At 43.2% G+C, this 27,885-nt stretch overlaps 1 protein-coding gene across 4 annotated transcripts; it reads left to right on the top strand.

Moving 5' to 3' along the window:
- The first annotated feature begins 7,394 nt into the window (after nt 1–7,394).
- Nucleotides 7,395–27,676, top strand: C2H5orf47 (chromosome 2 C5orf47 homolog). Of its 4 annotated transcripts, none has more exons than XM_053295331.1 (6): nt 7,395–7,519; nt 12,209–12,798; nt 14,272–14,366; nt 20,173–20,278; nt 23,544–23,593; nt 27,251–27,676. In XM_053295331.1, the coding sequence occupies exons 1-6, from the start codon at nt 7,515–7,517 to the stop codon at nt 27,275–27,277; spliced, it is 873 nt and encodes a 290-aa protein (XP_053151306.1). In that variant the 5' UTR covers nt 7,395–7,514; the 3' UTR covers nt 27,278–27,676. The 4 variants fall into 4 exon arrangements, with proteins under 4 accessions (XP_053151306.1, XP_053151307.1, XP_053151309.1 ...); XM_053295333.1 differs by having other exon boundaries at nt 7,429–7,445; XM_053295332.1 differs by lacking the exon at nt 23,544–23,593.
- The last annotated feature ends 209 nt before the right edge of the window (nt 27,677–27,885 follow it).

Below are 27,885 nucleotides of genomic sequence, written 5' to 3'. Positions count from 1 at the left end.
AAATGCATGCCTCAGTGTCCCTGGGATGTACTTGTTTGCCTGTGTGCTGTGGAAATGGGACCACGGGCATGGAAATAGGTTGGCAAGAACAACAATTTATATACTGCTTTTCAACAAAAGTTTCCAAAGTGGTTTATATGGAGAAATAATAAATAAATAAGATGGCTCCCTGTCCCCAAAGGACCCACAATCTAAGAAGAAACATGAGAGAGACACCAGCAACAGTCACTGGAGGTACTGTGCTGGGGGTGGATAGGGCCAGTTACTCTTCCCCTGCTAAATAAAGAGAGTCACCGAGTTAAAAATGTCTCTCTTTGCCCAGTTAGCAGGGGAGACTTGTCCACACCCCCGATCAGCCCTGTTGGAAACCATCCTTCTCCCATCACTCACCATGGCCTCAAAAGGCATCCTGGGGAACTGGTAGGGGCCATCCCCAGCAGCCTCTTGCACCTGTGCTGGCCTTGCACATAAGTGGCTTCCTTTCAAATTAATTCTGTATCCACCATGGCCAGTACAGTCCCCAGAGACAGCTACACAGGTAGCTTCAAGCAGCTTCTGCTGCTGGGTGCCCAGCCCATCAATGAGCCCCATTTGCAACATCCACAATCTAGAGCCATGGCAGTTTCCTAGCAGCCCCCACTAGTGCCAAACCCTCACTCAGCAAACAAAGGTGAGCATGCAGCACACAAGTAGCAGCCCCCTGATAAGGGGAAAGCATTTAGTCAGCATCAGGCATGGCCAGTAATCAGGAAGATGGCCATGGGTGATTGCCCCGGGGTGCTTCTGCTGCCACCTTGCAAAGGGGATGGTGGTTTGGTCTGCAGACCTCTGTGTGCTGGCGAATGAGTTGGTCTGCCTCTTGGCATGGGGCTGCTTGGACCTCTCCAGTGGTGCCTGTGTTTCTCAGATGTGTTATCATGTTTACGCTTTCCAGAGGGTGGGAACAGGTGATAAGGGGCGTGCTCCCACTAGTTTCCCAGGATGCGTCTGTTTGTGCAGGGACGGCGGCCCCCACGAACCTGGCAGCATAAACATGAGTTGCCAGTGCGTCATGGAATGCTCCCTGTGGTGCTTTGACACTGGCCATAGCAGGCTCTGCAGAGCACCTAAATGTCAACACAGTGGGGCCAACAGGCTGTTGTGCTAGCTGCCCTGTGACATGTCTGTATGGGTACACCCAGACCACCCAGTTTATGCCCCACCAATCTTTGCAGCTGCCCCCGGAGTCAGTGGGTGCTATCCTGTGGCAGGGGGCTGCTCCTTTCCCTCACATGTACTCCCTGGTGTACTGGTGGACCCTGGCCCGTTGAGGCTCACCCTCAAGCCAAACAGGGCCCAGTTCAGTTTGACTTTGAGCCGAACCCCCACCCAGGCCAGTTTGGGGGTTCTAAATATGAAAAAAACAATTAATAATCCGATGGCTTCCGGGGGTGTTTTCACAGCCACTGGAGGTGTCTCAGAAGGTTCCCCCTCCCCCTGCCGGCCTCCCCCTGGTCTTCGGGCCTTTACAGCCCCCTCCCAGCTCACCGTGGCTATTTTGAAGTCTGCCACGCATGTGTACTGGCCATTTGTGTGCCTGGGTCATGACCCAGGTATACAAATGGCCAGTGTGCATGCATGGTGGCCTTCACAATGGCTGCCACGAAACAGGAGAGGGTTGGAAAGGTCCAAAAAAGACCGGGGGGAGGCTGTCAGGGGGAGGGGAAACCTTCTGAGACCCCTCCATGATACTCCCCTGTGGCAGCACCCCCTGGAGGCCACCTGATGACGTGGACCCGGTAGTGAGTTAATTCCCCCCACTTTCCTATTTAGAACCCCTGAACCGGCTTGAACTCGAGCCAAGCGGAGTCTCTGCATGTTCGCAGTGTGTTTGTATGTGCAAAACTGAGCATGCCTGGTCCAGTTTGAGTCTGGTCTGGACTCGAATTGAACTGGGCCAACCGGTTTTGTGCACACCCCTAGCTTCCACACAATTACTTCTACCCAGCTTTTCCTCCTACCTTGCTTCCACACAATCGGGAATTGGGAGCACACACAGCTTCCAATCCTGGGTAGTACACCATTTTTACATTCACACACACACAGCCTAACCCAGGCTAGGGAAGCCCAGCATGGGTCAAGTTGTGCATGTTTTGCTGCCGGTGCAGCCCCTGTGCCAAGACCCACTTTGAAACCTGACATTTAGCTGAAGTTAAGTGAATTTGTGGTATGCTTAACCTCTGCTGGTGATTGGGTGGTCACTGCTGGGTTAAACAGCTCCCTACCGGCCCTGTGCCATTTCTGGCAGTGAGCCAGGGGAAGGAATGGCTGCACCTAGTGCAGGGCCTACTCCAACGAGCAGCTGCCACACTTGTGCCTCAGGGCAGCCTTGGATGCGGGAAGGGGGATGTCCTCCTGCTCCCAGCGTCTCCCTTTTCTGCACCACTGCTCATGTGGGCACGTCGGGTGGTGGAGGAGTGGACGGCAGCTGCTCATCTGCTGGGGAAGGCAGGCAAGCCTCTGCCTTCCCTGCAGCCCTCCCTCCCTCACCGGCGAGGTCCTGTGAACAGCCTCTTTGAGTGTGTCAATGACCTTGGAAGAGATGGACACAGCACACCAATGTAAAATGTAAACTGGGAATTTAAGAATGCTTTTATTATCCATGGGGAAATTTGGATTATAAGATATACATTTCTTACCTTTCCTGGAAATGAAACATACTTTGTTGCAACACTCAAATGGGCATGGACCTCTTTCTGGAGAGTCAAGAGGACTATTGCCGAACCTGGGGATTCTTTCTTCCAAGATTCTAAAGAACCCAGAAGTTCCAAAGAGCCCTTTCTGGGTCCCTAAGTATCTTTGTATGCACCAGTACATTCCAGATTTCCAATTTTGATTGCAGTATCTCATGCTGTATTTGAGGGCACTACCATGCCCTTTGGGAGCAGGTTAGCAGGCAGCAAGGGGAATCATGATAGGAAGGGGGCCTCTGAAACTTCCTTGAGTAAGCAGAAGCACCCTGTGTGGTTCTTTGGACTACAATCTAAATAAGCATCTCTGGAAGATAGGCAGTATATTCTGCCACTACAGAGATTGGCTTAGATTGCTATCAAGATGTGTCTCCAAGTGCTAGCTCTGAAGCTGGCTAATGTGTTCTGTCTTGCCATGGTCTGCTATGACTCAGCTACAGATTTTCCTTCCTATACACTAGTGTATTCTCAGATTAGAGAGCCTCATTTGTAGCTGGTTTTGAACCAAGCTTTACAATCTCCACTAAGGGAATATAAAAGCTCCATGGTGGTTATGCAGTCTGAAATCACAATTTGGCTCTTAGATTCTTATTAAATACTGAATAATATTGCTAGACTTGGATCAAGTGAAACAAAGCATGCATGTACCTTCCAAGTCCATTGAATTTGTAGGGAAATCTCACAGGACAATAACCTCACTTGAGGGGCACCATTCACACTCATTAGCATTGCTATATTAGCTAGTGTCTTCAGTTTCATCTTTCGCTCCCAGTACTGTGACCATATTGCCACCTTCTTAAGGATATGCGCTGGCTTCCTATCACACCACTCTTAAGCTTCTTCTAACTTTTATTTTAAAGCTGTTCTGCATTCCCCAAACTAGATCACTCCCTTTGTATCTCTCTGCTCTACACAAACTCACCTGTTATTGACCCTCTTTGTGGTTGTCTTCAGATCCTGTTACTGTCCCTTCTACCATGCTGTTCCTTATGACTGGAACATGCTTCCTCCTGCCATGAATGAATGAATGAATGAATGGTCTATTCTAGCATGGACCTGCCCAGTCACTTAGCTCATCTTTGGAGGCTCTCATCCAAGCATCCCCTCTATGTGCAGTGAGGGGTATGGTGACTGAGGATAGAGTCTTCTTGGTGGTGACTTCCTAATTATGGGTTGCCTGATGCCAACTTTGATGGTCTTTTGTGCCAGGCAAAGATCTTTCAGGCTTTTTAGTCTGTGACAGAAAGTATTTCAATTGCTGCTGTTTGTATCTTGCTGTAAATTATTCTTAATGATTTATCTATTTTAGTTTTATTATTGTTTGCTTTTTTAATATGTTATTGTTGTAAGCTGCTCAGGAAATGTTTTACATTGAAAGACAAGATGTAATTCTTTTAAAAAACAAACAAGCCCCTTCACTCCTCTTCTGTGAGTCACTTCCCAAGTTCTGTGAAAAGGCTTTCCTCAGACACCTTAGTTTCACCATACTTATATACCTATTGTTTTCTGGCTCTGTTCCATTTCCAGTGGTCATTTGCAGGTAACGCACTTCTTGTTCCACCTATGTTGCTTATCTATTGCACATTTTGAAACTTCTCGACCAGCAAGGTTAGATCTGTGTCCTTAGTTCCTGGCATGCTGTTGACATTAAATACAGTGGGTTGTATCCAAAGGAAGTCATGACTAAATCCCATTGAAATTAATGAAACTTAAGTTAATCATGAATAAATTGTCTTGTTGATTTCAGTGGTGCTTTGTTGTCACAACTATCTTTCTTTATATACAACTCACAATAAGCCATTAGGTTTAGACATTCCTTCATTCCTTTCTACATTATTTTGCTGCACTTCGAGAACTTCCTTTTGGTTGAAAAGTGGTATATAAATATTCTAAAAATTAATAAATCATGACCAAACCATCTCGGTCACACACAATGTAAGGGAACCACCTTCTTCCAAGGTAAAATGTGAAAGTTAATTCAGTGACAATTTAGTGCAGTCAGCAAAGCCTTGCTATCTGTTTTTATGCCTTTGACTAACTGGAATGCAGCAGATGTCTGTAAGACAATGATCTTCGTTATTTTTCAAGAGTGGGGGACTCTGGCAAAATCCCTTCAGTATGAGAGCCATTCCTCACGGTGCTGACCTCCACATACTACTGCTCTTTTCTCAGTGCTGGGAGGGCCCTTTAAAAGAAATGGAGCATTCTCTTTAGAGCTCTATGGGGAAAGTGCTGGGAAGGAGTACACTTCCCAGCACTCCTTGCATGCCTTCCAAGATGGTGCAGGAGCTCAGGAGGGTTCACTTTCCATTAAAGGAGTCCCACTGGTGCCACTGGGCAAAGTGCAGCATGGCATGGTGGGAATGGTCACCTTCACATGATGCTGGGGGGACTGCACAGAGTATTCCGTTTGGGCCGAAGCTTCATCCAAGCCTAATAAACAATTAATCAAGGAGCCACACTTAGGGTCCATGGGAGCCATCACTGGTTGCTGGGCCCTATAGTGAAGAAAATTGCAAGAATAGTTATAGCTAGGTGTTAGAGGAATCAGAGTGACCTTGGTTATGGCTATATATCAGTGCCTCAAAAGAGATAGGGCAGCTTTTATGTCTAAGGTATTAGCCATCAATATGCTCGGAGTTTGTTGCTGCATTATGTCAGGAGTTGAAGAAGAAAGGGAAGGGGTCCTTAATAAAATCTACACGCCCCACCCCCTGTTGTTCTCTATTTTAGCCAAATCATGCCCCTCTGATAGGCTTTTGAAAATAGTCAGTAGGGAGTCATCACAAAAGGGAAGGGAAGTAGAAGAGTAGCCCCCTTGCGTACAGGGGCATATCTAGGGTGGAACAGTCAGGGCACGTGCCCCGGGCGCCACTTGAAGGGAGGCGCCATTTTTTAATTAATTATTTTTTTTAAATGGCTGCCGAAAACAAAATGGACACTGCACATGCTCAAATGGCCTCTGTGAGGCCCTAGGCCATGCCAGGCCTCGCAGGGGCCATATGAGCATGCATGGTGGCCATTTTGTTTTCAGCGGCCATTTTTTTTAAAAAAAAATTTTTAATGTCCACCACACATGCTCAAATGGTCCCTGCAAGGCCCTAGAGGCCAGCAGGGGGAGAGGGAACCTTTGCAGACCCCATGGCCTTTAGGAAGCCCCCCAAAGGGGCTACAGGTATTTTTTTTTTTAATTAATATAATATCAGTCACTGGACACATATTCAGTTTGGCACTATGTACAGAGAATCAGGGCTTGTGAATACTGAGCTGAAGCTTATGAGCTAGGATTGTATTCATTTGCTCTTACTTTGCTTCTTGTGAGAAGTAAGTTAAATGTGATGTCTTAATAAAATGGCTATTAATGGTGAGTTTGTCTTTGAAACAGTGTGAAATCCTTAATATTAAGGCCCACTGGGAGCTTCTTGCTCTCTTTCTCTCATTTTAACTTTCTTTCTGAAATACTAGAATATATTCCAAGGAGTGACACAGTTTACTCTGCATATCCTTTAATTATTTTCAGCGTATCTGGCAAAAGTCAAATTCTCCATTTATTTTTAAAACTTATGTAATAGTGATGCTACAATGCGTAGTAGAGAATTAGACAGGCACTTCTGTTTAGTTTTCCAAGTACACCTCCACACAGTATTTGGGTGTTTCATGAGCCCCAGCATACTGAAATTTGTAGTTTTCCAGTATTTTTTGGTCTAGCTTCGTCCACTGCTAAATTGTTTTTGAAATATTAAAAGATTAAAGAGCTTGACTTGTATTTTTGAGCTGATATTATGGTAAAGTTATCTGAAAGATGGGTGTCAGATGTTTGGACAGGGGGCACAATTTCAGTGCTTGCCCTAGGCGCTATTTTCCCTAGATATGCCTCTGCTTGCGTAGCAACATGGGTCCGTGTTTTACATGTCCAAAGTGGCACAGGCGGTTCAGAACCACCTGCATTATGCTTCAGGACATGCTGGCAATTATTATTAGGAGGGAAGAAGACACAGCAAATGTTGGAACACAATTCTCAGTACAAGTAACAATGGAAGAACGTAATATAATCATCATCCGATGCTCACTTGGGCTTTCTCGCACAGGGGTGATGGGTGGTGCTACGAAAGAAAACATGGCCATCTGGTTTCTTCTCTCACTTGAGCTGAATCACCAGCTTGTTAACCAACAGGACAGCGAGCAGCACTACTTATGTTTTTGTACCCCACCGCCCTTTAGTCTGTCCCAGAAGAGAAGGGTTGCGTTCTGGGCTTGTTTGGTTGTGATGGGAAGTAATTTTTACTTTCATTCATTTATTGGCAGTTATACTACTTGTAGGTGATCTCATTTTTATTGAATGAGCATCTGGAGGTTACAATAGATCCACCTTAGTCTGTGGAAAAGGAATTGCCTCATGCTCATGGCAAGCCATCCTGCTTTGTTTCGGCAAGTTGCGTTCACGCCGGCAAGGCATTTTACTTGCAACATAAAAAACACATTACTACAATGGATTACTCCAGCGATAGGTTTGTGTTAGAACAATTTCTTCCCCAGATTCTTAAGGTAATGCTTTATTTAAACAGCAGCAGGTTTGGGTTTGTTTGTTTTGGTGGTTTTTTTGGACAGCTAAGGCTGCCATCTTATGGATTGTTTCTGAACAACAGTTTGTCTCCTTTTACGCAGCTGCCTTTTGTGACAATGAAAACAACATTACCTTGCAAGGAGCCCTTTGAAGTGAGAACACACATCCATGTGCCTGTCTTAATTTTGTTAAATGTTGAATAAATAGATGATGTCACTAATATGAGGTAAATTTGTTGCGACAGAGCTGCTCCTGATGTAATGAAATGCTGAAGGAGCAGTGCTTGAATTATGAGGGGAACAGGAGGGGGGGCCTTAAGGAAATCCACAGGCCCCACCCTTGTCTTCCCCTCTCCAATTTTAGCCAAATCATGCTTCTACCATAGCCTTCTATAAATAGTAGTTATGGGGGCTTTTGCAAAATGTCCCCTCTGCCCCCAGTAATTCAAATCCTGACAATGTGCTTGGGCTGCAGAGTTTAATTTCCCTTTATATAAAGCTACTATGAAGGCATACAATGGTGACTAGGTAGTGGGCAGGTAACTGGGTTTGCTTAGTATGTTACAATAGTGAATTTGATTATTTGCCCTCAACCTGCCCCTCCTTTTTTGGCATTTCTCCATTGCAGACTTATTTTATGTATTTATTTGTTGCATTTGTATTCTGCTTTTCTGCCTTGACAAAGCACCCAAAGCAGTTTACAATATTAAAAAACAAACCAACAAGTTATATAAGATTTGCAAAGTATTGTTATCTCAGGTCATTGATGGTCTTTTTAATAGCTGAGGACAAGAGCTCTCAGACCTGGGCACCTCCTTTCTTGTCGGCACCTCCTTCCTTTCACACAGGTCTTTCACTACGCCTGGGAAGGTGGTGGTGGTGGTGGGCTGCCCCAGCAGTCCTCACAGGCCAGTGCTGGTCTCTATGGGAGCCGAGGTTATGCTCTCCCCTGTAGGGATGGGTCCGGACTGGTCCGGAGGCCATTCTAAAGGCCTCCAGACTGTCTGGACCGGTCTGGACCTGGCCGGTTCGGTTCGGGTGGGGTGGGTTCCTTTAAGGGTGGGGGAGGGTTTACTTACCCCTCCCTCCGCTTTCACCCCTCCAGCGCGCGTATTCTTTGTAGTAATTGGGGTGGCAGGATACCTCCCTGCCGCCCCTTCTCCCGCTTAAGTGCAAAAGGCTTGCCGGAGCCTTTTGCGCACGCCACGCGCAAGCTTCACGTCTCCCCGATGTGCGTGCGCGCATAAATACCTCTGCAGTATTTAGGAATCCAGTGTCATTCCGCATGTGGGGTTTCCCCCGCTGCCCATCTCCATTCTCCCCAGAAGCACTCGTTGCAACCCAGAAATAGGTTCATGAGGGCTGCATCTATAACTTCTGGGTCACAGGGGGGTGTTTTCTGTAGGAGAAGAAAGGCAGTTCAACTCCCATTAGCAGAGCAAAGCCAGTAGAGTGAGAACTCAGCCAAGCAGGAGTTCTGGTTGTTCTTCTTTAAGTTTGAAGAACAAGAAGGATGAGAGAGAGAGAGACTAAACAAACAGCCATCTCTGGAGAGACCAAGTGGAGACTACAAACTCTGTGAGAACAGAGGGGAGAAGTCCAGCACTTTCCATCCATGACTCTAAAGTCCCAGTGGTCACTATGAGACACTGCAGCTGAGAGCAGCTCTTGCTAGGGTCCCATTTCCAAGGGGAGGGGTTGCAGAGGTGCGTGCACCTAGGTAATTTTGGAGCCTGGACCTAAAGGCCTCTGGAGCTCCCCCCTTGCTAGAGCCCCCCCCCGTAAGTTAAGCATCACACACACACACACACACACACACACACACACACACACACACACAGTGACATACACAGTATTTTTAGCACGTGGGTTTTTGAGCGCAACTGAACTCACATGAATGGTATAAGCAGGTATATTTATGCAAATATGCATTAGCAGAAATATTTCAATACATAAAATATTCCCGCCCCACAAATTCCTTCCCCACTCCCCCCTCTGTCTCTAAAGCACCCGGCAGAGGTCACAATCACACTTGGCCGCCTGGCACAGTGTAGGCTAACAGCGACCCTATCACTCAGGACAGACTAAAGAGGATTTGGGGGCCCTCCAGGGGGTGTGGAGGCCCTGAACCTTTGCCCCCAACTTTTGCCCCCAACTTTTGCCCCTCCTCGAAGAGCACCACTGGGAGGGGGGATTGGCAAAAATTACTTTCCCTGCACATGCAGTGTGACTCTGGATTACTAAATTGCATGCTGCACCATTAGAGAAGATGCTAGCTAGCACATTTCCATGGATTGTGTGGTATGTTTAAGGTAAGATTTTCTGTATGGTTACACAGACCCCCCCCCACCAGGAGCACAGATTATCTGAAGAGCCTGTTTTGGTGTGTCTGATGTTTGGGTTTCTGTGTGGTGATGGGTTATGTGTTTCCTAGGGTGGTATCACACTTATATTATGCTCTTCTTTCTCCCCAGCTGCCATTACTGGCCCTTATTATTACAAATATGTATATACCAGTTCAGTTCATTTCCACCTCTCCTATGAACTGTCAACTTTGTTTAAAATATTTCTCTACCAATCTTCAACAGTGTTTTCAGGACACTATGCAAAAACAGGGCAAACAAAATCACAATAAAATAACAATACCCATAAACGAGTAAATTAAAGGCAGCAGTTAAATCAGTTTAAAAGGCCTGGGAGAATGAATGAAAAGCTCTTCATCTGATACTGAAAAGAGAGGTGCATAGGAGAAATTTTCATAAAATGGGTACTACAACCCACTTCCCAGACATGATTTCAGTGCATGGGCAGGTTGATTTCTTCAGGTATTAAGCCATTTGTGACCAAAATGCCAGCACTTTGAATTGCGCTTGGAAATGGACTAGCACTGTAGTGTTTATTTGGTCGTTGACTGTAAATAAATGAGTTCAGGTTCAAGTTGGACTAGCAAACAGTGGGGCTCTTAATATAGTCCCAATGGCTGGTTCCAGTCAGTAGCCTAGCAGCTGTCTTTTTGGACTAAATGGAGTTTCTGGCAGTCTTCAAAAGCAGCCTCATATACTGTAGTATGAGGTTACAGAGCATGGATAATTGTGGCTAGACTACCTCTGACCCAGAGAGGCCTCAGCTGGTGCACCAGCCAGTGGTGGAAGTCGCTCAGGAGCCACTTGGGCCTTCAATGTCAAAGCTGGATCCACGAGCACCCCCCCACCCGCCCAAACTGTGTCTGGTCCTTTTGGGAGGTGTACAATGCCGTCCAGAACAGGTTGAATGCCACTTCCCTGAGCAGACAAACCACCTACGCACAGAACCTCTGTCTTGTCAAGAATGAACTTCAGCTTATTGGCCCTCATCTAGTTCATATCAATTCTAAACACTGGCCGACATGACAGGCAACCCTACGTTGATGTTAGGAACCTGGTGGAGCTGCTTCGCAACTTGAAAGGCAACCCTGACAGTGAAGTGTGATGCAGAGTGACGTAAAACCGCAGGCAGTTGAGCAGTGCCACAATGAAAACAGCACTGCATGACTGCCCAGAAGTGCTTTTAAGATTATTTGCAGCAACCTTGCTGCGCTACTCCATCAAAGTTGGCTTTCAAGTTTCACAGCAGCCACAGTAGGTCCCTAACATCAATGAAGCACTGCCCTTCATGTTGGCCACTGATTCCAGACAAACTAAAGGTAACTTGAGGTCCATTTACTTGCACATATCTGTGAGTGTTTCAACTTCAAGCCTGCATGCAAAAAAGAAGCATTACACATTATTTAATAGTTCATTTTACCTGTCCACTTTACAGTCCATCAACACTGAATGGCTGACCACAGCAGCCACAGCACTTCCTGAGTACAAAAAACATGCTAGTCTGATTCAGACATTATGCTGTATGAGTGTACAAATGTCTGTATACTCGTACATGTGTTTTTGTGAATGACTGTACCTGCGTTCATTAAAAAAGTGTATCTGGATACAGGCTTTTCAAATGCATGGTACAGATAGGAAGTGTACTTCTGTACCTGCATTTAACATAACACGTGAATTATTTTATGGTTATGATTTTATGTGAACAGATCTGTACTCGTGTACACTGTACACTCATTGTACAAGTGTTGAACATAATGTGTGAATGGGCCTCTTGTATTCAGGCACAATGAATTAACTGTGCACTGTCCCCTTAAGTGCATATTGTCTTCCAGACTCTCTCTCCCTCTCTTATACTAGCAGAAACCCTCCTTCTGCGTTTTAGAGCCCTGCCAGGAATAGCATTATTAGCATTTTTACCCTGCATCTCTTCCATAATATAAAACTGGCCTTTTTACTTACAGTTCCTGTGTGGACAACAGTCAGGGTTCAACAGACAGCACAGTAAATGACCATGCACTCATTGTTTCACATTCCATACTGACTTCCCTTTCTGATCGACAGCAGTGCTTAGATGATTACTACAGCAAGTTATTTATTTGCAAAAGGAGAGTACGTACCAGATTGGGATAGGGCACTGGTGGTTCCCAGACTTCGGTCCTCGGAAGTTGTTGGGCTATAACTCCCATCACCCCCAGCCTTCAGGAAATGTGGCTGGGGATGATAGGAGTTGTAGTCCAGCATTTAAGGTGGTAGGGAAAGCAAACCCTCTGTTTCAATCCAGATGCTTCTATTTGTGCTTCTGTTATTACTTAGTGCAAGGGCTTCTTTGTTGCTAAGAAGGTCTCTAAAAGTCTGACTATCAGATGACAATCTAAATACAAGCTCACCCCCTGGAAAGAAGTTGCTTAATCACTGCTACTGCAGTATGAGTCATGCATGCAGAGGCATAAGAGTAAGAAGTGTACAGTACTCCTTTCTTTTGTCCACCTATCACTGAAGGATCTCTCTCTCTCTTCTCTCTCTCTCTCTCTCCCTTCCTTTCTTCACCCCAAGCTGTGGCCTCACCCAGAGCACCCCCCAGCCACCCCCTGGCGTTTTGTTCAGTGGCTCAGCCCAGGTTCTTCTCTGCTGGCTTCATGAGGAGAGAGAGCGCTTAGCCCCTTTCCTGACCTGTGGGGCTTGCATAGTCAGTATGAAGCCCAATTCCCATCCCCAATTTGGCCGAGAGAGGTTCCGGATTGTTTATGTTAATCGCTTTGGTAACCACCGCTGTGGCACTGTAATTCACTATGGAGGCCTCAGACAGCGTGAGGCTCTGAAAGACACCCACTCCTACCATAGGGACAAGGCTGTCTCTACTATTTCTGACAGAATAGACTCAGCGGGTGCAGCCCATAATTCCCATGGGGGAGGAAGAAGCCCATGCCTCATGCTTGGAGCCACTTCTAGGATGGGTGCTAAGGAAGCTGGGGTATATAGTAACCAGGCCCTGAACAAGAGCAATGAGGCCAAGGAGTCCAAATCCAGGAAGATCCCCAAAGCCAGGAAGGTTGGGACTGAGACACCATCCTCACTGAAAGAAGCCTGGAGCAGGAAGAATGTCTCTATGAGCTCCACAGCCCACAGCAGTCAGAAACAAACTGGTAGGAGCAGAGTATAGGGTATTATTATTTGTTTTATTTATTGTGAGCAATGTTTACATGCTGCTCTCCTGCCATGGGGTGGCTTGTCAGTTTGTGCTCCAGAATAACCTGAATCAGCAAACTGGGTAGAGACATTTCACATGAATTTTAAAATGGGGAATTTAAATGCCTATAGTACCAAGGTTTGCCTCCTTAAATTCATGAAATTATCATATCTCAGTTTTCCATTTTTTAAAAAAGTACTCGCTCTTGGGAAACTTAGCAGAGCTCATTGATCCATCTGCAAAGGCCAGAAACCACAAATAAAAAGGTACTAAGAATTTCTAAATTCAATAAAGGGCATCATCTTGTACCTTAAAATAAAGGTAAAAGGAGGGGTTTGGGGTTTTTTTTACACATATCTTCCCCCTTTCTGTGGCTGACATCTTGACTGAATCACTCAGTATTACTACTCAGGAGTTACTGTAAAGGACTACTATTTTTCAATAGTCCTTCCTCTAGTAAATTAAGTCAGATGTCAACCAGTGTATTTTTATCTGTTATTTCCTGTATCACAAACAGGAGAAACGGCATCTGCTGAAATTCTCCCAGCCATACAATTATTAATGGCAGAGGAACTGTGTTTTGTTTTGTTGTTTATTTATCTCAATTCATTCCCCCACCCCACAAAATATCTAAAATTATGCTCATTCTATTTAGGCGAATCATGGCGTTTGCACTCAGGGGAGGGGATTATTTGTTCTTCAGCTTAATGCATTCCTAGGGTAAATAATAATGTCAAAAATTATTAATATAAAAGGTTAATAAGCTCCTGGTTTCCAAACTAAAATCTAATTTGCAATATAAGATATATTGATTAAAACTGAAATGTGTTTGCAAACAAATCACTAGTTCTGATCCAGTTCTGTACTAATTATTTCACAAGCACATTTAATTCACTGAGGTTCAAAAGTCCGCCTTATGCATGGTGTCTCAAAAAGAAGATGCACCTATATTAGGTGCAGGTAATCCACGAAAAGAAAAAACTTCAGATTTTAACTCATTGAAAGATGTATTTGGATTCTTAAAATAAAAATTTAAAACTCTAATTTGTACTGCAGAGAGAAACTAATTTATCACATCAGCAGCAGGCAAGTTACTGGATCCTTTTTTAAAAAAAAACCCATTTCTGATTGCCATCTTCCCTGTAGTTCCAGCTGTTATCTCAAGAACAAGATGAGCCATATGAGGCAGTGCCTTCGGGAAGCCTGACATTCATGCTTTCAAGTGATATGAAGTATTGATCTTTCAAAGTAATTTGAGAGAGAGATCAGCTCCTAAACTTGCACCATGATTGCAATGGTGGGGGGGATGAGATTTTAATCTGAATTGATCTGATTTAACTGTGTGATCTTTCACAGTCACATGGCACTAGTCTGGTATCAGTAGCTTATAAGGAAACCCAAAATAAATGCAATTCAATTGTTTTAATAGGTGACAACCAAGAGACACAAGGAGATAGCTTTGAATTCCCTTCTTCCTTGGAAAATGATAATGATGTGATCCAAAAGAAACAGCAAAAGAAAAAGGTAGAATATCAGGCTAATGACATTAGACATGTTATATTGTGTCACAGCTTGAACTAGTTAACCATTTTGCATGCTGTAAAGTTGTTCCTCACCAACTCTGAACCTAAGGTATAATGGTGCGAGTGGTATTAGTCTGCTCTATGCACAATGTGCTGCTTCAGAATATGATCCTAGGGAAACAGCTGCTGGTCCCAGAAATTTAAAATACTGCCCAATATGAGGAACTAAATGCTTCCTAAAAGATGCTGAAATTCAGACTTGCCTAGAGACACCTGGTGACCTGGACGCTCTTTCTCCTACTCTCAAATATGTGGAGCCTGGGGGTGGTTCACATGCATATCCGATTTTGCTACTAGTAGAGGCTGGGACACAACAGAATGATGTCACAACACAGGATAAAGGTTCCTACAAATTATGGAAGAAGAAATTATTCAGCCTGGGGATGCTATGCCATTTCTGATCTTATCCTTGTGTTACCTGTAAAGTATGGTTTCACCTTTTGAGAGTGGAATTTCTAACCACTCCTTTTAAGAAGTGTTTGAACCTGCCTTGCATGTGATGTTTTTCATACACAAAGATAATCTTTGTTTAAGGGAAACCATGTATGCCATTGCTTGAGAAGTGTGGTGTAGTTTTGCTATGAGAACCTGGTCTGGAATCAAGCAGTTTCATGTACACATGGAAAAATAAACACTTGCCATGCACTTTACTCCCCCCGCCCCCATAGAAATTGTTTCTATGTAGGAAAAACTGAGTCTAAAGTGGTTCTCAGAAGCATGGAGGAAGTTGTGCAGTTGGAGAAAGAAGTGGTTCTCTCCTTCCGTTGTCTGCCCCAGTTCTTTCCTTCAGGCTCATAGAGCAGTCAGGCAGGCCCTGTTTCTAGGATAGAGAGCCAGCATGATGAGGAAAAGTTGAAGGGGGTAACACACATGCTAAAATAATCTTTAATATCCATTCACCCTGACCCAAACACTCTCACATGTAGCAGTGGGATGCTTGGAACTGTTTGTGAGAATCTCCACACACTTACCTGCTAAACATATAGCTGGTGGAGGCTTGGTGAGAAGGAGGTCCCAGAAGATCAAGTAAGTTTAGAAAAGGAGCCTCAGTTCCAAACATTTGAGAATCTGAGTGCATCGATTATAGGGTGTGTTGATAAGGGACAGGACTAGCAGGACTATTAGTAGGAAGGCACATTTCATTCTGTACCATAAAATGTATTTCCATTCTTGCTGAAAAGTTCACCTAGTGCTTGAGGGTAAAATCCAACATGTTTATTAAATTGACAACTCATTAGTTTATGTGCAAAGTAATAAGCTCATATTTAATACATCCAAATGTCACAGATGTACAATTCAAAATAAGGATGATGACAGTCTTCTGAAGAATATTTTAGTAATGTGTCATATGGTATTGCTGGCAATCTATTAAAAATGTTGCAAGAAGAATCAGGAATACTAGCTGGGCCAGCACAGAGCATCTTTGTGCTAGTTCTCCCTGCCTCTAATCCCCACGGGCCGATCCGGCCCCCTGCCCCACTTTCTCCCCCCCCCTTAAACCACCCCCTGCCATCTGGGATAGTGGTGGAGGTGGCAAAATCTCCTTCCATGGGCCCTCCTGCCAACTAAATACAGGTTGGGCTGTTTTTGGCCCATCTTGGGGCTCTCTTCAAATGTGCGCAGAAAGCACCAAAATGGGCTGAAAATGGCCTGACCCAAGGGCGTATCTAGGGGTAGGGCAGGCAGGGCATGTGCCCTGGGCGCCACTTGAAGGGGGGGCACCATTTTGTAAAATTAATTTTTTTAAAAAAAATGGCTGCCAAAAACAAAATGGCCACTGTGCATGCTCAAATGGCCTCTGTGAGGCCCTAGGTCATGCCAGGCCTTGCAGAGGCCATTTGAGCATGCACGGTGGTCATTTTGTTTTCAGTGGCCATTAAAAAAAAAAGATTTTTAAAAATGGCCACTGCACATGCTCAAATGGTCCCTGCGAGGCCCTAGAGGCCAGTGGGGGGAGGAGGAACCTTTGCAAACCCCTCAGCCTTTAGGAAGCCCCCCGAAGGGGCTACAGGTAAAAAATAATAATCCTCTATAATAAAGAGCCACAGTGTAATCCCGTGGCTCTCGGCCCGTGTCTTTCTCAGCGGAGCGCATGCCCAGAACGTCCGAGAAAGATACGGCCGCAGAGACACGGCGGCCATGTTGGGGCTGGGAGGACGAGAAGCGGCGGGCCGAGGAGAAGCGGCCACCACCAACGCAGGGAGGAGAGTGCGGGCGAGGCGGTGGTGGCCGCGGGGGGGTGACTGGACCCGATGGTGGCGGCCGCCACGGCAGGAGTGTGGGCGAGGCGGCCGCCGTGGAGGGAGTGCGGGCGAGGCGGCGGCAGAGCCGCGGCCTCGGCAAGAGGTGGCGGTGGCCGTGGCAGGCTGACTGGCCCCAATGGTGGTGGATGCCGCGGCGGGAGTGCGGGCGAGGCAGTGGTGGCCGCGGTGGGGCGACTGGCCCCGATGGCGGCGGCCGCTACAGTAAGGAGACTGGGCCCGAAGGCGGCGGCCGCCACGCCAGGGAGACTGGGCCCGCTGGCGGCGGGGGCCGCGGCGGAAGGACTGGGCCTACTGGCGGGGGCGGGGGTGGTCTACTAGCGCCCGTTAATCTAACGGCCTTAAAATTACTAGTATATAATATAAGTCACTGTACACATATTCAGATTGGCACTATGTACAGAGAATCAGGGCTTGTGAATACTGAGCTGATGCTTATGAGCTAGGATTGTATTCATTTGCTCTTACTTTGCTTCTTGTGATAAGTGAGTTAAATGTGATGTCTTGCTAATATGGCTATTAGTGGTGAATTTGTCTTTGAATCAGTGTGAAATCCTTAATATTAAGGCCCACTTGGAGTTTCTTGCTCTCTTTCTCTCATTTTAACTGTCTTTCTGAAAGACTAGAATATATTCCAAGCAGTGACACAGTTTACTCTGCATATCCTTTAATTATTTACAGAGTATCTGGGAAAAGTCAAATTCTCCATTGATTTTTAAAACTTATGTAATGGTGATGCTACAATACATAGTAGAGAATTAGACAGGCACTTCTGTTTAGTTTTCCAAGTACACCTCCACATAGTATTAGGGTATTTTATGAGCCCCAGCATACTGAAATTTGTATTTTTCCAGCATTTTTTGGTCTGGCTAAGTCCACTGCTAAAATAGTTTTTGAAATATTAAAAGATTAACGAACCTGACTTGTATTTTTCAGCTGATATTATTGTAAAGTTATCTGAAAAATGGGTGTCAGATGCTTGGACAGGGGGCGCAATTTCAGTGTTTGCCCTAGGCGCTATTTTCCCTAGATACGCCTCTGGCCTGACCTGTCATTTGGGTGGACTAGAACTCCAGAACCAGGGGTTATCCCATGAAACTGAAGGTCGGGAAATTTAGGACTGACAAGATGAAGTACTTTTTCACACAGCACATAATTAATCTATGGAATTCTTTGCCATGGGATGTGGTGATGGCCACCAGCTTGGATGGCTTTAAAGGGGGCTTAGACAAATTCATGGAGGGCAGGTCTATCATTGGCTACTAGTCTGGTGGCTGTGGGCCACCTCCAGCCTCAGAGGCACGATGCTTCTCAATACCAGTTGCAGAGGAGCAACAGCAGGAGAGAAGGCATGCACATACCTCTTGCCTGTGGGCTCCCTAGAGGTGAATGTGTGAAACAGGATGCTGGACTAGATAGGCCTTGGGTCTGATCCAGCAGGGCTGTACTGTCCAGTTCTGGGGCCCACATTTTAAGAACGATATTGATGAACTAGAATGAGTTCAGAGGAGAGCAACCCAGATGATGAGGGGTCTGGAAACCAAGATCTTTTAGGAGGGTTGAAGGAGCTTGTTTAGCTGGAGAACAGAAGACTAAGCGGAGAGGACTTGTTCTTTGTTGCTCCTGAGGGCAGGAATAGAACCAATAGGTTGAAATTAAAAGCAAGCAGATTCAGGCCAGACATTAGGAGGAATGTCCTAACTGTAAGAGCTATTTGGCACTGGAACAGTCAACTTCGTGCAGTGGTAGGCTGTCTGCTGGAGATTTTCACAAAGAGTCGGGGATGCTGTAGCAGTTTCCTGCTCTGAGGTTGGACTAGAAGATCAAGGTCCCTTCCAGTTTGAAAACTCTATGATTCTATGTATCAGGCAACTGGGCAGGGCTCACTGCCTAGCATGCACATAGGTAAAAACATGCATTTGTCTGCAGTTACGTGTGAACTGGCCCTAAAAGTATGTTTTTGGTTGATTTTTGAGCAATCTGCTTCTGTTGTTTGTGCGAGTCAGTGCTGCAGTCCACACTGCTTCCTGTCTTTTGCCTTTTGCCTATATTTGTATTCCACTTCTTTCATGCAAATGTCTGCAGCTCATTAAAAAGATAATTTAAGATCTCCTGTTAAAAAGGCAAGCTATTGTACGATGGGATGCATGGCTCAAATACTACACTGTCCTCTTCCCTGACCATTAACATTGCAGATGTGGTTCAGTATTGGATCCTTTCACTCTCTTTCTCAAAAAGAGGATTTTCTTCATTACTCCTATACATCTAGACACTTTAATTTTATCTGCCAGGGTTTGGTTTTTTTGGCAGAAGTCCACCTTTCTTAGATACCTCGTTATCTATGCAGCTTGCCCTTGGTCTGTGTACCAGAAAGCTCATACTGGTGGAGATGAGGCCCTTATTTTATCTTTGCAATTACCCAATGAGATAATATAGATGTGCAAGAAAGTGACTTGCCCCAAACCACCTAGTAAGGCTCTTATCTCAGCAGGAATTTGAACCAGAGTTTCCCCTATCCGAGCACAACAGAAACCTTTACACTACACTGGCTTTCTTCATGACCCCACGGCTCAGTTATTTCAGAGTCCTGTTTCATTATCCTCTCTCCCTTTTTTAGCACATTGCATCAAATTTATCCTCAAATGCATGGGTGCAAGGGATGCAATTTAACAAAGCCAGCATTCATTCGAAGTGCGGGGGCAGGGAAATGTTAAAATAACCACCCCTGATGCTGCAGTTCTGAGAAGAGGAAGCAAGAATGGATGTTTGGGAAATGTAAAAAGATTGGTATTGGGACAGTGAGGGACAAAGGGGACATAGAAATAAAATGCACTGAGAGTACTGCCAAGGAAGACTGGCAGACAACACAGAAACCATCAACATTGACAGATTGACAGGCTGTGTTGTTGCCAGTCTCTGCAAACTGATTCTTCTGAATAGCTCTGGAAAATATGCTTAGGAGGGAAATATCCTTCATAGAGGGTGAAAGAAGAATCTTCTATCACTCTCGTGCTAGATCTGTTGTAACGGGTACTGTAAGATATCTACTGCTATTTGTACAAGGATCAGCATCTCACTCTGATCCCAGCTCTGAAGGAACAGGTTCTCGGGTGCTGATTCATGGGAAATTGTGTTTATGTGGGTGGATAAAAAGCAGGGAGAAATAATTCACTAGTGACTTTAAAGCAAGGCTGCACAACGTAGCCTCTCCAGCTGTTTTGGGGCTCCAACTCCCATCATCTCTGATCATTGGTCACTGTGGCTGAGGATGATGGGAGTTGTAGTCCAAGAACAGTTGGAGAGTAAACGTTGTGCAGCCCTGATTTTAAAGCTTTAAAATAAATATACAGTAATGTTTTAAGTCCAGTTATTTAACTAGAATTACAAACAAATAGGAGTCAGTTTGCCAGCTAGTCGTCTCACCCCTAGAAAAGTCTCTGTCATAGATAAGGCAATGAGATTCTGTCACCATATATTTTTTTCTAGTCTGCAGTCTGGCTTGGAGTATCAAAAGTAATTTCTAAAATGGTAGAAGAAAATGAGCACTTTCGAAGCAGACTGATGATGTCACATAGCCAACTTTTAAGTGAAGGTAAGTAGCAAGTCCTTTGCAGTACTCCTGGTCCCATTGTTCTGCCTGGAGTGTCAGACTGCAGTAATAATCAGGCTTAAATTTTACCAACACCATCTAGTAAGAAGGACTTTGCATTCCAGTTTGGTAAACAACATGTGTTATTTGGGGCTGTAGTGTTGGGTAGTGTTGTGTTGTCCAGAATGTTATGTCAGTCCAACTAAAGTTAGTCATACTTAATGCTGTTGGAATCAAAACAGCATCACTGCAAATAATTTAAACCCCATTGATCTTAAGGGGGCTTACATCACAGATAAGTTTAACTGGATTGGGGCCTCTGATTTGAATTGTTCTATTTGGGTGATGAAGGGCAAGAAGTTTCTGGTATGTCAGGTCTAACCACTTGGGTGACTCCAGTCAAGGGGTTCATGTTTGGGGCTGGAGCCTTCCCCCCACTCCCCCCCCCACATCATTTAGGCTTTCTATGGGCCTGATTATAGGTCCATCATGCTTTTTCTGTGCCACTCTACTGGAGAATCTCAAGACTTGCATCATCATCAAATAACTTTTGAGGAGGGGTTTCACTAAGTGCTGTGCCAGTGCAATAATTCCGAGCATGATACTACAAATGACATTATGATGAACATGCTAGAAGGCACTAAGATGGTACAGAGGCCTGAGTTTTTGTGTCTTTAATAACTGTGTAGTATAGGGCATTTCCGTTTTTCTTACCCTCGAATGACAAATGGCATATGCTCCTACTCTCTCTTCTGCACAGCCATTAAATATGGAAGAGCCCTTTCCTACATTGTATCTGGTTACGTGCACAAATGTTTAAGACTGGGGGTAAAACTTTGTGCTGTTCCTTTTCATTTAGAAGCAGATGTGAACAGAAAATGCTGGGTTTGCTTCACAATATGAATAAGCAATGCACTAAAGAACTGCTATACCCTTTGTTCCTTCTGCAATGAAGAAGTCAGTGCATAAAATCTAACATGAAAGTTTCTTCATCTGTAAAATTAGAAAGGAGATTACTTCCTATTGTACATGTATAACATGTAAATAAGCGATCCCTCGTGTATGCTGGTTGTGGCTTACAGTAATGTGAGGATATTTTCCCTCCACTTGTGGCCGGGATGCAGCAATTTCATTACATGAAAATGAAGCATGAATTAAAACTGACACTCTATTGATGCAGTTTCCATTAGAGCTTTGTAGCTGCTGCACAATTCCAAGTAACACAATATTATGCTTACAAACATAATTGGAATTTCTGACTTCACAGTTTAATTAGTTTTAGAAAACAGATTTACCAATCCATTAAGTGTTATCTGTTAAATTTAAAGTGACATATTCTCCCACTCACTATGTCTACTTAGCTCACATTAATGTTAATAGAGGTCTGCAAACAATGCAAGCATAGAATATGTACTAAAGTATTGCAAATAATTGTTGGTGGCTTCCCTTCCATTACTAATATTTTGTACTTTTCCCCATTGTTCACATGCCATACAACCCCAATTCACAAAACTTCAATTATCTAAAGTTCCTAATTATTTGTTGGGGAAATCTAATCTTATAGATGGGCTTTAACGGTATGAGCATGAACAATGAGGTGCTCAGAACATGAATTCATTTGCAGACAGGTGTAGCATGTTACAGGCTACTTTTTGTAGAATACTTCTGCAAAGTGACCTTTTGTCAAGGGCAACCATGCATCTTTATCTTGCACATCATTAATGTGCAAGGAACACAACATGTTTCAGTTCCCAATTACTGTAAGACCTTCTTCCATAGTGCTGTCCACTTAGTAACTATGGCTCGAACTTTCTGAGCAACTGTGGTGATAATGTTCAAATCTGCGTAGAGGCAATGAATTTATTACAGTATACTCTTGGTAAGGCTGAGATTGGACCATGGTTGATGATCAGCAGATTCAAATTGATTCATATCTTTTAAGGCTCCTTTATTTTTTTAAAAAGCGCTATCATTGGGGAAATAAAATGGGGCCATGGTCTCTAGTAAACCTTTTGTTCAGAGCAATTTTTGGAGGCTTCATCTCTATTTGTCTGGTTTTGGTGCTGCCCTCTTTTTCCTTGCTAGCATGAACAGTGACCTACACTACTGCACCAAAGTTATACCAGTGAATGTGGGTAGGATTAATATATGAAACCAATGTCTAACCTCAGACAAGCACAGGTCAGTAGGTACCTAATGGTCAAAGTTCACCAAAAGTTAATTGCAAGTAAGTGCTATTGAAATCAATGGGGGAGAGGCAACCCAAACTTAAGAATGTGTACTTGAAAGCAAATCCCATTGATTTGTGTGGATCTTACTTCCATTTAAGTTTGCTTAGGATCTTCGTTTTAAGGAATGAATGACGTGCTATGGTTATGATGCTTTCAGTGGGACTAAACCACAACTAGCTTTTGCTAGATGCTACACTCTGCAGACTAGATGTACACATTCATCAGTTACTGATATTTCCAATCCCTTGCAAGTCCTTCATGCAAAGAGAGGAACTAATTTGTGGCCTTTGTTACTGATGTTCTGCTTAAGTCTGCAGCTGTTGCAGCTGTGGTTTACAGTACTTAAGTACTTGAAATGAAGGTTCCTTATTGCCATTTCCTGTCTTGCCTTCTTGCTAAATTACAAGAGCTGCATATTTTTTGGAGGGCATTTTTGTTTGATTAAAAAACAAAAACAAAACCCAAACCTAAAATCCTCCCTTGAATTCCATTAGCAAACCAGAATTCTTCTGTTATTCTGTCTTGATGAATATTTAGCACTTTTATTTTTAAAGAAATGTGTCCCTCTTGCATTGGCTGTGGTGAGAGTAAACTGCCTTCTCAAGAGTCTTGTTTGAGTATTAGGAAAAAATGGACATTGGCAATTTTTTTCATGTATTTTTCTGATGCCTGTTTCTGCTGTCATCCATTAGGATTACATCGTGGCAATTATCTTTGGCTATTATTTGCATCCAATGCGATAAGGCTCCTATTGATCTGAATTCTTTATCCGATAGGTAGAAAAAAGACATTGGAGTAATCCTAGTAGGGCTGCATAACAAAAGTGAATCAACAAGCTTCTGTTTTGCACTAGTGCTGCTGTTTATAAAAGCAGGATTATTAATGGCACTCTCTGTTATCTCTGTAAAGTGTTTTCTTCAAAGGTGATGATCTATTGCAATTTTAATAATATACACTGCTTCATAGGAATTGTAATGAGAAGTTTGAGTGCAAATAAAAGTGATATAATTGTCCCCTCTTGTGAAATACTTCTACAGGCAGTGGTTTAACCCAGAATGGACAAAATGCTACTTCCTGTATTGACACAGTAAGTTACACAATTCAGTTTCAGTAACAAGGCAGGAATATAGGAAATACTTTTATAATATACTTGGTAAAATGGGTCTTGCCCAATTTTGCTATGGTGCAGTAGGCATTCTAGGTTCCCTCTACTAGTAATTGAATCCAAAATGTGCTGCACAAACAGGCTTCTTACGACTTTTCCTCTTCAGAGTGGGCCTGGTACTTATGAGATAGAGGCAGGTGTTACAAATTGTGGGTTTGGAGCCTTAATGCTTGATCCTCCACCTTTTTGCTGACCTGACACCCTGATCATGGGTGTAGTGGAGGGGGGTGGGTGGGTGGGAATGGCCATGGGAGCTGTCATGGAGAGCACCTTCTGTACTTCTGAATTTGCAACTACAGCACTGAACAAGATTCTACTGCCTTCAGCTGCCAGTATGGCCTTCCTGGGTGTATAATGCTAAGAGCAAAAGATGTGAGATTTGAGAAAGGGAGCAAAGATTAATACCGTTCTGTGGGGAATGTAATTCTGGAGAATGGAATACTAAAAAGGCCATGATAGCAAATGAAGCTAGGTATGAAACCATTTTTAGGATTTCTGTTTAGCATGGCTTACTTATACAAGGTATATAAGAGCATTAAAAACTATGGAAAGCAAATGCATACAGATGCTATAAGTTTTTAGTCAATCTGCTACTACTATGAATATTATATACCACTTTTCAACCAACATCCTCCAAGTGGCTTACATAGAAACATACATACATACATACATACATACATACATAAATAAATAAGAGGGGTCCCTGTCCCAAAAGGGTTCACACTCTGAAAAGAAACATTAGGTAGACACCAGCAACAGCTGCTGGAGGGATGCTGTGCTGGGGTTGGATAGGGTCAGTCTGTCTAATCTATTGCTGGAATAAACCTAAAAATTTCACCTCATAGATCCACATAGTTTTGGAATAAGTGGGAAAATCCTGAAGAATCAGGGAGTTTAGCTGAACATGAAGTACGAGACGTTTCTGCCCATTTCTGCAAAAAAACAAACATTGAGATGCTGTCAGGGTAATAAGATAGCATTTTCAGGGTAACTTGCTATAACTTCCTTACAGTACAATGACATTAATGGAAACTACTGTTTCTCAGAGCTTCTGACCATGGCTGGTGATCCCCTAGACCTTGCTTCTTGCACATTTTTAGGTAGAACAGATTGAAACCATGACTCTGTAAAAATGGCCAGTAAAGTTCTATATGGGAGCATAGGTTCTTAAAAAAGAGCCATCACATTCCATTGGGTGGCAGTGTCCCAATTCCTAGATAATGTGGCTGGCAATGCAGATTGAATTGCAGCATCTGTGAAAGCAGTTCACTAGCTTCAGGTATAAGACATTATTCTGTTGGAGCCATACAGACCATTATTTAAGAGTCTAAGAAAGTTTAAAACAGAAATAAGCAGAAGTTGTGGAATGGATGATAGGGATGGACTGTAAATTGTGCACTTCATACATTTGGTATTTAGGATGTTGGTACTCAAAACATTTTACCACAGTGTCAACAGCCACCCAGTTGTTCACTTAACTCCAAAGCATTTCTATATAAGTGATCAACTGGGTGGCTGTTGACACTGTGGTAAAATGTTTTGAGTCCAAGTCCATCACCAGTGGACACAACATACATTATTAATTTATCTCAGATATAGTAGAAGCACTTTTGTTGGTACATTTTTCCAAGGAAAGGTCCTGGAGCTGGCCCATCTGAAGCTTTGAATATTGGTAGGATTGAATGATTGATTAAGTGCCATCAGGTCAGTGTCGATTCTTAGTGACCACATAGATAGATTCTCTCCAGGATGTGGCCTTTAAGGTCTCTCAGCGGTGCATTCATTGCTGTCATAATCAAGCCCATCCACCTTGCTGTTAGTCATCCTCTTATTCTCTTTCCTTCAACTTTCCCCAGCATTACAGACTTCTCAAGGGAGCGGGGTCTTTGTATGTGTCCATAGTATGATAGTTTAAGCCTGGTCATGTGTGCCTCAAATGAAAATTCTGGATTGATTTGTTCTATGATCAATTTGTTTGTTTTCCTGGCTGTCCATGGCATCCTCAAAAGTCTTCTAGAGGAACAAAGTTCAAAAGCGTGCTTTTTCTATCTTGCTTCTTCAGAGTCCAGCTTTTGCATCCATAGAGTGTCATGAGGAAAACCATTGTCTAAACTATTCTAATCTTTGTAGGTGTAGACATGTCATGGCATCTAAATATCCTTTCCAAGGCCTTCATTGCAACCCTACCAAGTGCTTGTCTGCGGCGTATTTCTTGACTGCTGGATCCTTTACTATTGATGGTCGATCCTAAAAGGCAGAAGCTTTCCACCACTTCAGTGTCTTCAGTGTCAATTCTGAGGCTGGTTGCTGTACACGTTGTCATTAGTTTAATCTTCTTTACATTTAATTGTGGTCCCATTTTTTTCACTGTGCTCCTTGACTTTAATTACTAGAGCTTGCAGATCATCTGCATTCTCAGCTATCAGAGTGGTTTCATCAGTGTAGCGCAGGTTATTGATGTTTCTTTAAAACCACACTCATCTTCTTCTAATCCAGCTTCTCTCAGTATATGTTCAGCATATAAATTGAATAAAGAAGGAGAAAGTATACAGCCTTGTCTTATACATTTGCCGATCTGGAACCAGTCTGTTTCACCATGTTCCGTCTGGACTGTGTATAGGTTTATTATGAGAACAATGAGATGTTCCGGGCCACCCATTTTCCTAAGAATATTCCACAACTTGACATGGTCGACGCAATCGAAGGCTTTTCTGTAGTCAATAAAACACATATTGACTTCTTTCTGGTATTCTTTGGCTTTCTCAATCATCCAGCATGCATCAGGAATGATTGGTAGGAAAGATCTTCTTATTCTTGTAGAATTATACTTGTAGAATTCTTTGTGAACCACTTGAGTCATGGAACCCATCAGAAGCTTTGAATATTGGTAGGAAAGAACTTCTTATTCTTTGCAAACCAGCTGAGTCATGGAGTTATAAATTTACATAACAATATATAATAATGGAACTGCCCTACAGAGTTTGGAATTACTTTGTTCACCATATTTCAGTTCTTTCGTCTATTGCCAGTAGGAGACTGTCAAGTCAAGTAGTTTCTCACTGTGATGTTTTACAGCCATAAGTGCGAAATATTCTGAAATACTACAGGATCTGGTATCAATATTTTGCATAAAATAAAGCCAGAGTTAGGGGGGAAATCTAAGAAAGAAGTTTACTGAACAACATGGAATCCGAACCAGGACAGTAGTCTCTGCTTGTCAACTTGATCCATGGGAAGTTATACTGTAGATCTGCCCTATATTGCTAGAGAAATCTAGGAGGTGTATGCCAAGCTGTTGTTAAAGGTATAGAAGCAGTGAAAAAATGGTGTCCTGATCCACCGTTCCAATTAGGACAAGTAGATATGGAAGCCTTCTTTTATCATCTTAGTGACATTTACTTGTAGAATTGAAGATATCCCTTAATGTACTTCAATTCTTAAATCTGTAGATGGATGAAACTGAAATAAAACTTTAGCTTTTGATGTGAGGAACAAATGAAAGTAATTGTTTAACAAATATTTTTATTGTAAAAGAAAAATTAATCACCAGGTTTGAATTTTATCTTCTTTTTCCATTAGGATGAAGCCATTTTTGGATGGGTGTAGCAAAGAAAGGAAGAAGAAAATGAAGATTGTGTCAGGATTTACATTAGCTTGTTTTTATTCTAGTTGTTACCCAATAACATTTTGAACATGCAAGAGGAACATGATCGTTGAATCAAAGGTATTAGAATGCAAGTCCTATGCAAGTTTTGTGGAAACCTTTTTTTTTTTTTGCCTTTGAAGTAACAATTTTAATACAGGTCTGATTAAGTTGTGTAGTTATCAGTATGTTGTTTTAAACCTGATTAAGTAACTCAGCACTGTACTTTGTTACTATTTGATTGAAGTGCGTACTGTATGCATTGCATTCAACAGACATTAAAAATACTTTTATGTTAATTGTATGCTTACTGTACTAATAAGTTTTTCAGAATAAAATGTGAAATAAATATACAAACCTAAGCTGTCTGCATCTTCTAACTGATTTTTATTCCTGTGTTATTAAATTGTTATGTGAATCTTAGCATGCATTTTTGAAAAAGATAGGGTGGTCATCATCTTACATTGCTGATAAAAAATACACACACACAGAGTAGTCGTTTAAAGGCAAAATGAGTTTTTATTTCTTTTAAAATATGATTTTTATACTAGTAAACTAAATCCATTTACAG

Source organism: Hemicordylus capensis, chromosome 2, assembly GCF_027244095.1.
Source record: "Hemicordylus capensis ecotype Gifberg chromosome 2, rHemCap1.1.pri, whole genome shotgun sequence".
In the NCBI taxonomy this organism is placed as follows: domain Eukaryota; kingdom Metazoa; phylum Chordata; class Lepidosauria; order Squamata; family Cordylidae; genus Hemicordylus; species Hemicordylus capensis.
Note: the sequence above shows the minus strand (reverse complement) of the source record. Positions and strands in the feature narration are given on the sequence as shown.

Bases quoted from the DNA above. Each gene is read 5' to 3' on its own strand.
- C2H5orf47 (XM_053295331.1), top strand. The intron at 12,799-14,271 runs GTAGGAGCAGAG...TTGTTTTAATAG, and splicing joins CAGCAGTCAGAAACAAACTG to GTGACAACCAAGAGACACAA. The intron at 20,279-23,543 runs GTAAGTAGCAAG...ATACTTCTACAG, and splicing joins TAGCCAACTTTTAAGTGAAG to GCAGTGGTTTAACCCAGAAT.